Source organism: Dromaius novaehollandiae, chromosome 36 (assembly GCF_036370855.1).
Source record: "Dromaius novaehollandiae isolate bDroNov1 chromosome 36, bDroNov1.hap1, whole genome shotgun sequence".
Taxonomy (NCBI): domain Eukaryota; kingdom Metazoa; phylum Chordata; class Aves; order Casuariiformes; family Dromaiidae; genus Dromaius; species Dromaius novaehollandiae.
In genome coordinates, this window is record NC_088135.1 from 618,496 (window position 1) to 631,684 (window position 13,189).

At 71.9% G+C, this 13,189-nt stretch overlaps 1 protein-coding gene across 2 annotated transcripts; it reads left to right on the top strand.

The window, feature by feature from the left end:
• The first annotated feature begins 32 nt into the window (after positions 1-32).
• LOC135325372 (interferon regulatory factor 9-like) lies at positions 33-12,158 on the top strand. 2 transcript variants are annotated; one of them, XM_064503344.1, is made up of 9 exons: positions 33-101; positions 218-405; positions 4,289-4,472; positions 5,470-5,582; positions 5,877-5,940; positions 7,474-7,566; positions 8,548-8,946; positions 9,112-9,227; positions 11,835-12,158. In XM_064503344.1, the coding sequence occupies exons 2-9, from the start codon at positions 244-246 to the stop codon at positions 11,895-11,897; spliced, it is 1,194 nt and encodes a 397-aa protein (XP_064359414.1). In that variant the 5' UTR covers positions 33-101; positions 218-243; the 3' UTR covers positions 11,898-12,158. The 2 variants fall into 2 exon arrangements, with proteins under 2 accessions (XP_064359414.1, XP_064359413.1); XM_064503343.1 differs by lacking the exons at positions 33-101; positions 218-405; positions 4,289-4,472; positions 5,877-5,940 and having other exon boundaries at positions 5,009-5,582.
• The last annotated feature ends 1,031 nt before the right edge of the window (positions 12,159-13,189 follow it).

Below are 13,189 nucleotides of genomic sequence, written 5' to 3' on the forward strand. Positions count from 1 at the left end.
GCGGGCGGGGGCGTGGCTTGGGCTGCCGGGGGGGGGGGGGCGGGATCACGTGATTTCGAGGAAGCGGCCGCCGCGGCAGCAGGGAGGCGGCGGGGAAGGAGGTGAGCGGGGGAGGGGGGGGCGGTGACGTCACGGGGGGGGGCCGCGGGGGTCCCCAACACCCCCCGTGTCCCCGCACTCACGCGTGTCCTTCGTCCCGGGGGTGGGGGGGGGACAGAGAGACGCAGGGCGCCGGGGGGGGCCATGGCGGGACGGCGGCGGCTGCGGCCCTGGCTGGTGGCGCAGGTGGAGAGCGGCCGCTTCGCCGGGCTGGAGTGGGACGACGGGACGCGCAGCGCCGTGCGCATCCCCTGGAAGCACGCCGGCAAGCACGACCACGGCCCCCGCGACGCCGCCTTCTTCCAGGTGAAAACGCCTGAAAACGGGCAAAAACACGCTTAAAACGCGCTTGAAACTCGCTAAAAATGCAAAAACACGCTAAAAACACGCTAAGGACACGCTAACGCGCGGGGACGCGGGGTGCCGGGTGCCTCCCCTGGCAGCGCGCCGGCAAGCACGACCACGGCCCCCGCGACGCCGCCTTCTTCCAGGTGACAACGCCTGAAAACGGGCAAAAACACGCTTAAAACGCGCTTAAAACACGCTAGAAATGCAAAAACATGCTAAAAACACGCTAAGGACACGCTAACGCGCGGGGACGCGGGGTGCCGGGTGCCTCCCCTGGCAGCACGCCGGCAAGCACGACCACGGCCCCCGCGACGCCGCCTTCTTCCAGGTGAAAACGCCTGAAAACGGGCAAAAACACGCTTAAAACGCGCTTGAAACACGCTAGAAATGCAAAAATGCGCTAAAAACGCGCTAAAAATGCAAAAACATGCTAAAAACACGCTAAGGACACGCTAACGCGCGGGGACGTGGGGCCCTGGGTGCATCCCCTGGAAGCACGCCGGCAAGCACGACCACGGCCCCCGCGACGCCGCCTTCTTCCAGGCCAGCACATGCTAAAAACACGCCAAAAACATGCTAAGGACCCACCACAACACACTAAGAACATGCTGTAACATGCTAGCAACATGCTAATGACATGCTAATGACATGCTAACGCATTCCAGCCGCGCTTTAGCCCCGCGCCAGCGGCGCTAGTGACGTGTCCACACAGCATGGAGGTGGCGTGTGCCTTTGTGTGCTCTTTCAGATGTCCTTAGCGTGTCCTTAGCGTGCCCTTAGCGTGTTCTTGGCATGTCCTTGGCGTGTGCGTGCGCAGAACCAAACACAAGCTCCGCCCCGGGCCCCCCCGGACCCCGTTACCTGCGTCCACGTGTCCCGCGTCCCTCGTGGCACCTCCGTGTCCCGCGTGGCGTGTCCTTAGCGTGTCCTTAGCGTGTCCTTAGCGTGTGGATGAGCAGAATCCCCGCAGAAGCTCCGCTACGAGCCCCCCCGGACCCCGCTACCTGCGTCCACGTGTCCCGTGTCCCTCGTAGCGCCTCCGTGTCCCACGTGGCGTGTCCTTAGCGTGTCCTTAGCGTGTGGGTGAGCAGAATCCCAGCAGAAGCTCCGCTACGAGCCCCCCCAGACCCCGCTACCTGCGTCCACGTGTCCCGCGTCCCTCGTGGCACCTCCGTGTCCCACGTGGCGTGTCCTTAGCGTGTCCTTAGCGTGTCCTTAGCGTGTGGATGAGCAGAATCCCAGCAGAAGCTCCGCTACGAGCCCCCCCGGACCCCGCTACCTGCGTCCACGTGTCCCGCGTCCCTCGTGGCGCCTCCGTGTCCCCCGTGGCATGTCCTTAGCGTGTCCTAGCGTGTCCTTAGCGTGTGGATGAGCAGAATCCCCGCAGAAGCTCCGCTACGAGCCCCCCAGACCCCGCTACCTGCGTCCACGTGTCCCGCGTCCCTCGTGGCGCCTCCGTGTCCCACGTGGCGTTTCCTTAGCGTGTCCTTAGCGTGTCCTTAGCGTGTGGATGAGCAGAATCCCAGCAGAAGCTCCGCTACGAGCCCCCCGAACCCCACTACCTGCGTCCACGTGTCCCGCGTCCCTCGTGGTGCCTCTGTGTCCCACGTGGCATGTCCTTAGCGTGTCCTTAGCGTGTCCTTAGCGTGTGGGTGAGCAGAATCCCAGCACAAACTCCGCTACGAGCCCCCCCAGACCCCGCTACCTGCGTCCACGTGTCCCGTGTCCCTCGTAGCGCCTCCGTGTCCCACGTGGCGTGTCCTTAGCGTGTCCTTAGCGTGTCCTTAGCGTGTGGATGAGCAGAATCCCAGCAGAAGCTCCGCTACGAGCCCCCCCGGACCCCGCTACCTGCATCCACGTGTCCCGCGTCCCTCGTAGCGCCTCCGTGTCCCACGTGGCGTGTCCTTAGCGTGTCCTTAGCGTGTGGATGAGCAGAATCCCAGCAGAAGCTCCGCTACGAGCCCCCCCGGACCCCGCTACCTGCGTCCACGTGTCCCGCGTCCCTCGTAGCGCCTCCATGTCCCGCGTGGCGTGTCCTTAGCGTGTCCTTAGCGTGTGGATGAGCAGAATCCCAGCAGAAGCTCCGCTACGAGCCCCCCCGGACCCCGCTACCTGCGTCCACGTGTCCCGCGTCCCTCGTAGCGCCTCCATGTCCCACGTGGCATGTCCTTAGCGTGTCCTTGGCATGTCCTTAGCGTGTGGATGAGCAGAATCCCAGCAGAAGCTCCGCTACGAGCCCCCCCGGACCCCGCTACCTGCGTCCACGTGTCCCGCGTCCCTCGTAGCGCCTCCATGTCCCACGTGGCATGTCCTTAGCGTGTCCTTGGCATGTCCTAAGCGTGTGCGAGTGCAGAATCCCAGCACAAACTCGGCCACGGGCTGCCCCGGACCCCATTACCTCCATCCGCGTGTCCCATGTCCTTCATAACGCCTCCATGTGCCACGTGGCGTGTCCTTAGCGTGTCCTTAGCGTGTCCTAAGCGTGTGTGAGTGCAGAATCCCAGCACAAACTCCTTCTTGAGCCCCCCCGGACCCCGTTACCTGCGTCCACGTGTCCCGCGTCCCTCGTAGCGCCTCCGTGTCCCACGTGGCGTGTCCTTAGCGTGTCCTTAGCGTGTGGATGAGCATAATCCCAGCAGAAGCTCCGCTACGAGCCCCCCCGGACCCCGCTACCTGCGTCCCCGTGTCCTGCGTCCCTCGTGGTGCCTCCGTGTCCCACGTGGCGTGTCCTTAGCGTGTCCTTAGCGTGTGGATGAGCAGAATCCCAGCAGAAGCTCCGCTACGAGCCCCCCCAGACCCCGCTACCTGCGTCCACGTGTCCCGCGTCCCTCGTAGCGCCTCCGTGTCCCACGTGGCGTGTCCTTAGCGTGTCCTTAGCATGTAGATGAGCAGAATCCCAGCAGAAGCTCCGCTACGAGCCCCCCAGACCCCGCTACCTGCGTCCACGTGTCCCGTGTCCCTTGTGGCGCCTCCGTGTCCCCCGTGGCATGTCCTTAGCGTGTCCTTAGCGTGTGGATGAGCAGAATCCCAGCAGAAGCTCCGCTATGAGCCCCCCCCGACCCCGCTACCTGCGTCCACGTGTCCCGTGTCCCTCGTAGCGCCTCCGTGTCCCACGTGGCGTGTCCTTAGCGTGTCCTTAGCGTGTCCTTAGCGTGTGGATGAGCAGAATCCCAGCAGAAGCTCCGCTACGAGCCCCCCCGGACCCCACTACCTGCGTCCACGTGTCCCGCGTCCCTCGTAGCGCCTCTGTGTCCCACGTGGCATGTCCTTAGCGTGTCCTTAGCGTGTCCTTAGCGTGTGGGTGAGCAGAATCCCAGCACAAACTCCGCTACGAGCCCCCCCCGACCCCGCTACCTGCGTCCACGTGTCCCGTGTCCCTCGTGGCGCCTCCGTGTCCCCCGTGGCATGTCCTTAGCGTGTCCTTAGCGTGTCCTTAGCGTGTGGGTGAGCAGAATCCCAGCACAAACTCCGCTACGAGCCCCCCCGGACCCCGCTACCTGCGTCCACGTGTCCTGCGTCCCTCGTGGCGCCTCCGTGTCCCACGTGGCGTGTCCTTAGCGTGTCCTTAGCGTGTCCTTAGCGTGTGGGTGAGCAGAATCCCAGCACAAACTCCGCTACGAGCCCCCCCAGACCCCGCTACCTGCGTCCACATGTCCCGCGTCCCTCGTGGCGCCTCCGTGTCCCACGTGGCGTGTCCTTAGCGTGTCCTTAGCGTGTCCTTAGCGTGTGGATGAGCAGAATCCCAGCAGAAGCTCCGCTACGAGCCCCCCCGGACCCCGCTACCTGCGTCCCCGCGCCCCCCCGCGCGCCCTCGGCGTGCTCTTAGCGTGTGCGCGCGCAGGCGTGGGCGGAGTTCAAGGGGAAGCTGCGCCCCGGGGCCCCCCCGGACCCGGCCGGCTGCAAGACGCGGCTGCGCTGCGCCCTCAACAAGAGCCCCGAGTTCGCCGAGGTGCCCGAGCGCTCCCGCCTCGACGGGCCCCGCCCCTACAAGGTGTACCGCCTGCTGCCCGGCCCCGCCCCCCGCGGTGAGCCCCGCCCCCGCCCCCCGCCCCGGGGGGGGGACGCAGGGGGCTGCGGAGGGGCCCAGGTGTCCGGGGAGGGGCCTAAGAGGTTGGGGAAGGGGCCCAGGCGTCCAGGGAGGGACCCAGGCGTCCGAGGGAGGGACACAGGTGTCCAGGGAGGGGCCCAGGCGTCCAGGGAGGGGCCCAGGCGTCCAGGGAGGGGCCCAGGCGTCCGGGGAAGGGGCCCAGGAGTCCGGGAAAAGGGCCCAGGTGTCCGGGGAGGGGCCCAAAAGTGCAGGGAGGGGCCCAGGTGTCCGGGAGGGGCCCAGGCATCCAGGGAGGGGCCCAAGTGGCCGGGAGGGGCCCAGGAGTCCGGGGAAGGGGCCCAGGAGTCCGGGGAAGGGGCCCAGGCGTCTGGGGAAGGGGCCCAGGAGTCCGGGGAAAGGGCCCAGGCGTCCGGGGAAAGGGCCCAGGCGTCCGGGGAGGGGCCCAGACGTCCAGGGAGGGGCCCAGGTGTCCGGGAAAAGGGCCCAGGCGTCCGGGAAGGGGCCTAAGAGGTTGGGGAAGGGGCCCAGATGTCCAAGGAAGGGTCCCAGGCGTCCGGGAAGGGGCCCAGGCGTCCAGGGAAGGGGCCCAGGCGTCTGGGAAAGGGGGCCCAGGCGTCCGGGAAAGGGGCCCAGGCATCCGGGAGACGGGCCCAGGAGTTCGGGAAAAGGGCCCAGGCGTCCGGGGAGGGGCCCAGGCATCCAGGGAGGGGCCCAGGCGTCCGGGGAGGGGACCCAGGTGTCCGGGAGGGGCCCAGGCGTCCAGGGAGGGGCCCAGGAATCTGGGAGAGGGGCCCAAGAGTTCGGGAAAAGGACCCAGGTGTCCGGGGAGGAGCCCAGGTATCCAGGGAGGGGCCCAGGCGTCCGGGAAAGGGAACCAGGCGTCCAGGGAGGGGCCCAGGCGTCCGGGGAGGGGCCCAGGGACTTGGGGGAGGGGCCCGGTGCCCGGGGGACCCAGGCGTCCGGGCGCCCGGCAGGTGGGCAGCCCCCCCGGCGCGCGGGGCCCCGCCCCCGGCAGGAGGCAGCCGCCAGCCCCCCGGCGACGACCCCCCCGGAGGCGCCCGCCGAGCCCCGGCCCCACGGCGAGGCGGTACGTGGGGCGGGGGGGCACTTGGGGGGCACTTGGGGGGAGTTATGGGGCAGGTGGGGGCAGTCCTGGGGCGGGGGGGCAGTTGTGGGGCAGGTGGGGGCACCTGGGGGGCTGTTGGGGGGTGGGGGGGGCAGTTCAGAGGCACTTATGGGGCAGATGGGGCAGTTATGGGGCAGGCAGGGGCACTTGGGGGGCTGGGGGGGCAGTTGGGGGGGGAGATGGGGGCAGTTCTGTGGGGCGGGGGAGCACTTGTGGGGCAGGTCCCCCCCCCCCACGGCCGCCCTCTGCCCCCAGGCGCCTTCGCCCGGCCCCGATGACGCCAAGGCCGCCGACCCCCCCCCGGACGCCCGGGCCCCTCGTGAGAGCCAGGGGGGGCAGTTGGGGGGCTGGGGGGGGCAGTTACGGGTTGGGGGGGCAGTTATGGGGCTGGGGGGCAGTTATGGGGCTGGGGGGTAGTCTGGGGGGTGGTTATGGGGCTGGGAAAGCAGTTGGGGGGGCGGTTATGGGTCAGGGGGGCGGTTATGGGTTGGGGGGCGGCTGTGGGGCCGGGGGGGCAGTCGGGGAGGCAGTTATGGGGCTGGGGGGCAGGTTGGGGGGCGGTTATGGGGCTGGGGGGAAGTTATGGGGCTGGGGGGGCGGTGGGGGGGCGGTTATGGGGCTGGGGGGCGGCTATGGGGCTGGGGGGGCAGTCGGGGGGCAGTTGTGGGGCCGGGGGGTGGTCGGGGGGGCAGTTATGGGTCAGGGGGGTGGTGGTGGGGCTGGGGGGGCAGTCGGGGGGCAGTTATGGGGCCGGGGGGTGGTCGGGGGGGCAGTTATGGGTCAGGGGGGTGGTGGTGGGGCTGGGGGGGCAGTCGGGGGGCAGTTATGGGGCCGGGGGGTGGTCGGGGGGGCAGTTATGGGTCAGGGGGGTGGTGGTGGGGCTGGGGGGGCAGTCGGGGGGCAGTTATGGGGCCGGGGGGTGGTCGGGGGGGCAGTTATGGGTCAGGGGGGTGGTGGTGGGGCTGGGGGGGCAGTCGGGGGGCAGTTATGGGGCCGGGGGGTGGTCGGGGGGGCAGTTATGGGTCAGGGGGGTGGTGGTGGGGCTGGGGGGGCAGTCGGGGGGCAGTTATGGGGCCGGGGGGTGGTCGGGGGGGCAGTTATGGGTCAGGGGGGTGGTGGTGGGGCTGGGGGGGCAGTCGGGGGGCAGTTATGGGGCCGGGGGGTGGTCGGGGGGGCAGTTATGGGTCAGGGGGGTGGTGGTGGGGCTGGGGGGGCAGTCGGGGGGCAGTTATGGGGCCGGGGGGTGGTCGGGGGGGCAGTTATGGGTCAGGGGGGTGGTGGTGGGGCTGGGGGGGCAGTCGGGGGGCAGTTATGGGGCCGGGGGGTGGTCGGGGGGGCAGTTATGGGTCAGGGGGGTGGTGGTGGGGCTGGGGGGGCAGTCGGGGGGCAGTTATGGGGCCGGGGGGTGGTCGGGGGGGCAGTTATGGGTCAGGGGGGTGGTGGTGGGGCTGGGGGGGCAGTCGGGGGGCAGTTATGGGGCCGGGGGGTGGTCGGGGGGGCAGTTATGGGTCAGGGGGGTGGTGGTGGGGCTGGGGGGGCAGTCGGGGGGCAGTTATGGGGCCGGGGGGTGGTCGGGGGGGCAGTTATGGGTCAGGGGGGTGGTGGTGGGGCTGGGGGGGCAGTCGGGGGGCAGTTATGGGGCCGGGGGGTGGTCGGGGGGGCAGTTATGGGTCAGGGGGGTGGTGGTGGGGCTGGGGGGGCAGTCGGGAGGCAGTTATGGGGCCGGGGGGCGGTTATGGGGCTGGGGGGCAGTTATGGGGCTGGGGGGGCGGTGGGGGGGTGGTTATGGGGCCGGGGGGGCAGTGCCGGGGCAGGGGGCGGGGCGCCGCGGGCCTGACCCCGCCCTCCCCAGCGCCGGCCCCGCCCCTGGCCCCGCCCCCGGCCCTGCCCCCGCCCAGCCTGGACATCGTCATGGAGAGCCCGGAGCCCCTCCCCCCCGCCCAGGGTGAGCCCCGCCCCCTCGCCGGAGCCCCGCCCCCAGCCCGAACCCCGCCCCCAGGGCCACCCCACCCTTGAGGCCTGGCCCCGCCCCTCCCCAGCACTGGCCCCGCCCCCAGCCTCACCAGGCCCCGCCCCCACACCTAGCCCCTCCCCCCAGCACAGTGCAAGCCCCGCCCCCAGCCCTGACCCCGCCCCCTGACCCATCCCAGCCCCCCCCTGCACTGGCTCCGCCCCCACCTGCCCTAGCCTACACTGGCCCCACCCCCAGCCCCCTTAGCCCCGCCCCCAGCCCTGACCCCACCCCCTACCCCAGCCCAGCCCCCAGCATTGGCCCCGCCCCCACAGACCAGCCAGGCCCTGCCCCCAGCTCCATGCCAGCCCCCATTAGCCCCGCCCCCAGGTTCACCAAGCCCCGCCCCCTGCCCTGGCCCCGCCCCCAGGCCTGGCTCCACTCCCTACCCTATCCCAGCCCCCAGCATTGGCCCCGCCCCCAGCCCAGCCAGGCCCCACCCCCAGCTCCACACCAGCCCATTAGCCCCGCCCCCAGTGTCACCAGGCCCCACCCCCAGCATCACCAGGCCCTGCCCCCTGCCCTGGCCCCGCCCCCAGACCTGGCCCCACTCCCTACCCCATCCCACACCCCAGCATTGGCCCCGCCCCCAGCCCAGCCAGGCCCCGCCCCCAGGATCACCAAGCCCCGCCCCCTGCCCTGGCCCTGCCCCCAGACCTGGCTCCACTCCCTACCCCATCCCACACCCCAGCATTGGCCCCGCCCCCAGCCCAGCCAAGCTCCGCCCCCAGGCCTGGCCCCGCCCCCAGGATCACCAAGCCCCGCCCCCTGCCCCGACCCCACCCCCTGCCCCATCACAGCCCCTGCCCCCGCCGTGTCCTCCCCCCCCGCCGCGCTGGCCCCGCCCCCGCCGCGCTGGCCCCGCCCCCAGCCCCCTTAGCCCCGCCCCTGAGGCCTGCCCCTCTCCCCCCGCAGGGGGGGCGGCGCTGGGGCTGCGGCTGTGGCTGGGGGGGGCGCTGGCCTGGCGGGGCTGGCTGCCCCCCGGCGACTACCTGCTGACCCCCCGCGGGGACCCCGCCCCGCCCGGGGGGGGGGGGCGGCGGCTGCTGCTGCCCCGCCTCCTGCTGCCCGCCCCCGAGGAGCCCCCCCCGGCCGGGGGGCCGCTGCTGGCCGCCCTGCGCCCGGGCCTGCTGCTGGCCAGCACCCGCCGGGGGCTCTTCGTCCGCGCCCGCGGCCCCGCCCCCCTCTTCTGCGCCCCCCCCCCGCCCCACGGCGGCGGCGGCGAGCCCCACGGCGGCCCCCCCCAGCCCCATAGCGGCCCGCTGGAGCGCGGCGCCGTGGTGCAGGTCTTCGACGCCCAGCGCTTCCGCCGAGGTGAGCCGCCCCCCCCCCCGCCCCTCTCCCCCCAGCCCCACGGCGGCGGGTGCTGCCCCATGGCGGCGGGTACTGCCCCACGGCGGCGGGTGCTGCCCCACGGCGGCGGGTGCTGCCCCACGGCGCTGCCCCACGGCTCACGGCGTCCCCCCCCCCCCCCGGCAGAGGTGGAGCAGCACCGGGCCGGCTTGGGCCCCCGCCCGCAGCCCCGCGTCACCCTGGCGCTGGGCGAGCAGCTGGGCCCCGGCGACGGCCCCGAGCGCGGCGCCCTCGTGCTCCAGGTGGGGGGGCAAAGGGGGGGGCTATGGGGCGCCTGGGGGGGCTATGGGGCAGCTGGGGGGCACAAAAGGGTGGATGGGGAGCAGCTGGGGGGGTCTATGGGGCAGCTGGGGGGCAAAGGCGACGGCTATGGGGCAGCTGGGGGGGCAGAAAAGGGTGGATGGGGGGCAGAGAGGGGGCCTACGTGGCAGCTGGGGGGCTGGGGGGCAAAGGGGGGCTATGGGGCAGCTGGGGGGGCTATGGGGCAGCTGGGGGGCAGAAAAGGGTGGATGGGGGGCAGCTGGGGGGGTCTATGGGGCAGCTGGGGGGTAAAAGGGGTGGATGGGGGGTGGATGGGGCAGCTGGGGGGCAAAGGCGACGGCTATGGGGCAGCTGGGGGGGCAGAAAAGGGTGGATGGGGGGCAGAGAGGGGGCCTACGTGGCAGCTGGGGGGCTGGGGGGCAGCTGGGGGGCAGCTGGGGGGCAAAGGGGGGGCTATGGGGCGGCTGGGGGGCAGAGGAGAAGCCTATGGGGCAGCTAAGGGGCAGAAAAGGGTGGATGGGGAGCAGCCGGGGGGGTTTATGGGGCACCTGGGGGGTAAAAGGGGTGGATGGGGGGTAGATGGGGGGCCTATGGGGCAGACTGGCAGGCTGGGGGGCAGCTGGGGGGCCTATGGGGCAGCTGGGGGGCAAAGGCGATGGCTATGGGGCAGCTGGGGGGGCAGAAAAGGGTGGATGGGGGGCAGAGAGGGGGCCTACGTGGCAGCTGGGGGGCTGGGGGGCAAAGGGGGGGCTATGGGGCAGCTGGGGGGGCTATGGGGCAGCTGGGGGGCAGAAAAGGGTGGATGGGGGGCAGCTGGGGGGTAAAAGGGGTGGATGGGGGGTGGATGGGGGGCCTATGGGGCAGACTGGCAGGCTGGGGGGCAGCTGAAGGGCCTATGGGGCAGCTGGGGGGCAAAGGCGACGGCTATGGGGCAGCTGGGGGGACAGAAAAGAGTGGATGGGGGGCAGAGAGGGGGCCTACGTGGCAGCTGGGGGGGCAAAGGGGGGGCCTATGGGGCAGCTGGGGGGGCTATGGGGCAGCTAAGGGGCAGAAAAGGGTGGATGAGGGGCAGCTGGGGGGGGTCTATGGGGCAGCTGGGGGGTAAAAGGGGTGGATGGGGAGCAGCTGGGGGGGCCTATGGGGCAGCTGGGGGGCAAAGGCGACGGCTATGGGGCAGCTGGGGGGGCAGAAAAGGGTGGATGGGGGGCAGAGAGCGGGCCTACGTGGCAGTTGGGGGGCTGGGGGGCAGCTGGGGGCAAAGGGGGGGCTATGGGGCAGCTGGGGGGGCTATGGGGCAGCTAAGGGGCAGAAAAGGGTGGATGAGGGGCAGCTGGGGGGGCTATGGGGCAGCTGGGGGGCAGAAAAGGGTGGATGAGGGGCAGCTGGGGGGGTCTATGGGGCAGGTGGGGGGCAAAGGCGACGGCTATGGGGTAGCTGGGGGGGCAGAAAAGAGTGGATGGGGGGCAGAGAGGGGGCCTACGTGGCAGCTGGGGGGCTGGGGGGCACGGGGGGGGCCTGGGGGGCAGCTGGGGGACAGAGGGAGGGCCTATGTGGCAGTTGGGGGGCTGGGGGGCACGGGGGGGGCCTGGGGGGCAGCTGGGGGACAGAGGGAGGGCCTATGTGGCAGCTGGGGGGCTGGGGGGCAGCTGGGGGGCAAAGGGGGGGCTATGGGGCAACTGGGGGGTAGAAGGGGGTGGATGGGGGGCAGCTGGGGGGGCTATGGGGCAGACTGGCAGGCTGGGGGGCAGCTGGGGGGCAAAGGGGGGCTATGGGGCAGCTGGGGGGCAGAAGGGGGTGGATGGGGGGCAGCTGGGGGGGCTATGGGGCACACTGGCAGGCTGGGGGGCAGCTGGGGGGCAGAAGGGGTGGATGGGGGGCAGCTGGGGGGGCTATGGGGCAGCCTGGCAGGCTGGGGGGCACCTGGGGGGGCTATAGGACACCTGGGGGGTAGAAGGGGGTGGTTGGGGGACAGACAAGTAGCTTATGGGGCAGATCAGCAGGCTGGGGGGCAGCTGGGGAGGACACGAGGGGCCTGTGGGGCAGCTGTGGGGCAGAAGAAGGTGGCTGGGGGGCAGCTGGGTGAGCTGGGGGGCAGCCTGGCAGGTTGGGGGGCAGCTGGGGGGCAGAACGGGGCAGCTGGGGGGCCTATGAGGCACGAGGGAGCAGATAGAGAGCCTATGGGGCAGCTATGGGGCAGAATAGGGCAGAAAAGGGCCCTGTGGGGCAGCTGTGGGGCAGAAGGAGACAGGTGGGGGGCAGATGGGTGGCCTATGGGGCAGACATGCAGGGTGGGAGGCAGCTGGGGGGCAGAAGGAGGCACATGGGGGGCCTATGGGGCAGCTCTGGGTCAGAAGACGGCAGTTATGGGGCAGAAGAGAGTGGATGGGGGGCAGCTGGGCTGGCTATGGGGCAGCTGGGGGGCAGCAGAGGCAGATGTGGGGCAGCTGGGGGGCAGAAAGGAGCAGCTATGGGTCAGAAACAGGAGGATAAGGGGCAGCTGGGCTGGTTATGGGGCAGCCGGGGGGCGGTGGGGGCAGCTATGGGGCAGCCCCGGCCCCCCTGACCCCCGCCCCCCCCCCCCCCCCCAGCTGGAGCAGGCCTTCGCCCAGCAGCTCCTCGAGGGCCCCACGGCGCTGCCCCACACCGCCTGAGCGGGGCGGGACTTCCTGCCCCGCCCCCCCACCAGCAGCGAGGGGGCGGGACTTCCTGCCCCGCCCCAGCACTACAGTGTCCCCAGCCCCACGGCGACGCGACGCGACCCACTGCGGCCCCCCCGGAGCTGCTCACCTGCGTCCGCGCCGGGCGTGGGGCCGGGCCGCCGTGGGGCGGAGCAGCGAGCGCGGCCCGGCCCCACACGTGTGGGGCGGGGGGGGGGGCCGCGAAGCCCGCGAGAATAAAGCCGAGAGCGGCCAGCGGTGTCCGTGTGGGGCCGGGGGCGGGAACACGCGTGTGCGGGACCCCCATGTTCCCCCCCACGTGCCCCAGTCAGCCCCACTGCCCTGCCCCCCATGGCCCCTGTGTCCCCCCCACATCCCCCGACCCCCCCCGTGTCCCCGTGTCCCCCCCCGACCCCCCTGTCACCCCCCCATGTCCCCCATTGGCCCCATTCCCCCGTCCCCCCATGTCCCCCCCTTGTCCCCTGTGTCCCCCCCACGTCCCCGACCCCCCCCGTGTCCCCCCCGGCCCCCCCAACCCCCCTGTCACCCCCCCCATCCCGCTGCACCCCCCCCCCCGCCCCGCGGCGCCGCCTCGCCCTCACGCCGCGCCCGCCGCGAGCCTCTCCGCCCCTGAGGAGAATTGGCGGGAAAGGCGCGGCGCCTCCCCATTGGCCGGCGGCGGCGGGCGGGAGCGCCTCCCATTGGCTGCCCGCCGCAGTCTCCGCGGCACGTGACGGGGGAGCCCCCCCCACCCGACTGTGAGGAGAAGGGAGGGGCGTGGCCCCACGTGGGCTCCCCCACCGCACGGTTCTGATTGGGCGGCGCCGTCTCCGGGGCGGGGAGCGCGAAGCGGGGCCGCGCTCTGATTGGCTGCCGGCCCCCTCCCCTCAGCGGGGCGGGCGGCAGCTCCCTCGCGCCGCGCACGCGCACACACCCCTCCGCGTGCCGCGAGGAAACAAAGCGCCTGATTGGCCAGCGCGCCTGAGGTGGGAAAGCTTCCTATTGGTCGGGGCGGGCGCGGGGGGCGGGACGGGGCGAGGCTATAAAAGCCGGAGCGCGTAGAGCCGCCTCTTTTCTCGAGAGCGGCGGCGGCGGCGGGAGGCGGCGCTGCCGGCGGCCTCGCTCATTAGCGGCGCTAATTAACCCTAATTAACGCCCGTAGCTCATTAACCTCATTTTTCGCGGCCAATTGAGGACCCTTGCGCTGTGCTCGTAGGCGGGGCGAGCTAATTAGGGGCGGGGGCGGAGTTAATTACGTCAGCTTTAATTAGCTCCTCCGTGCGGAG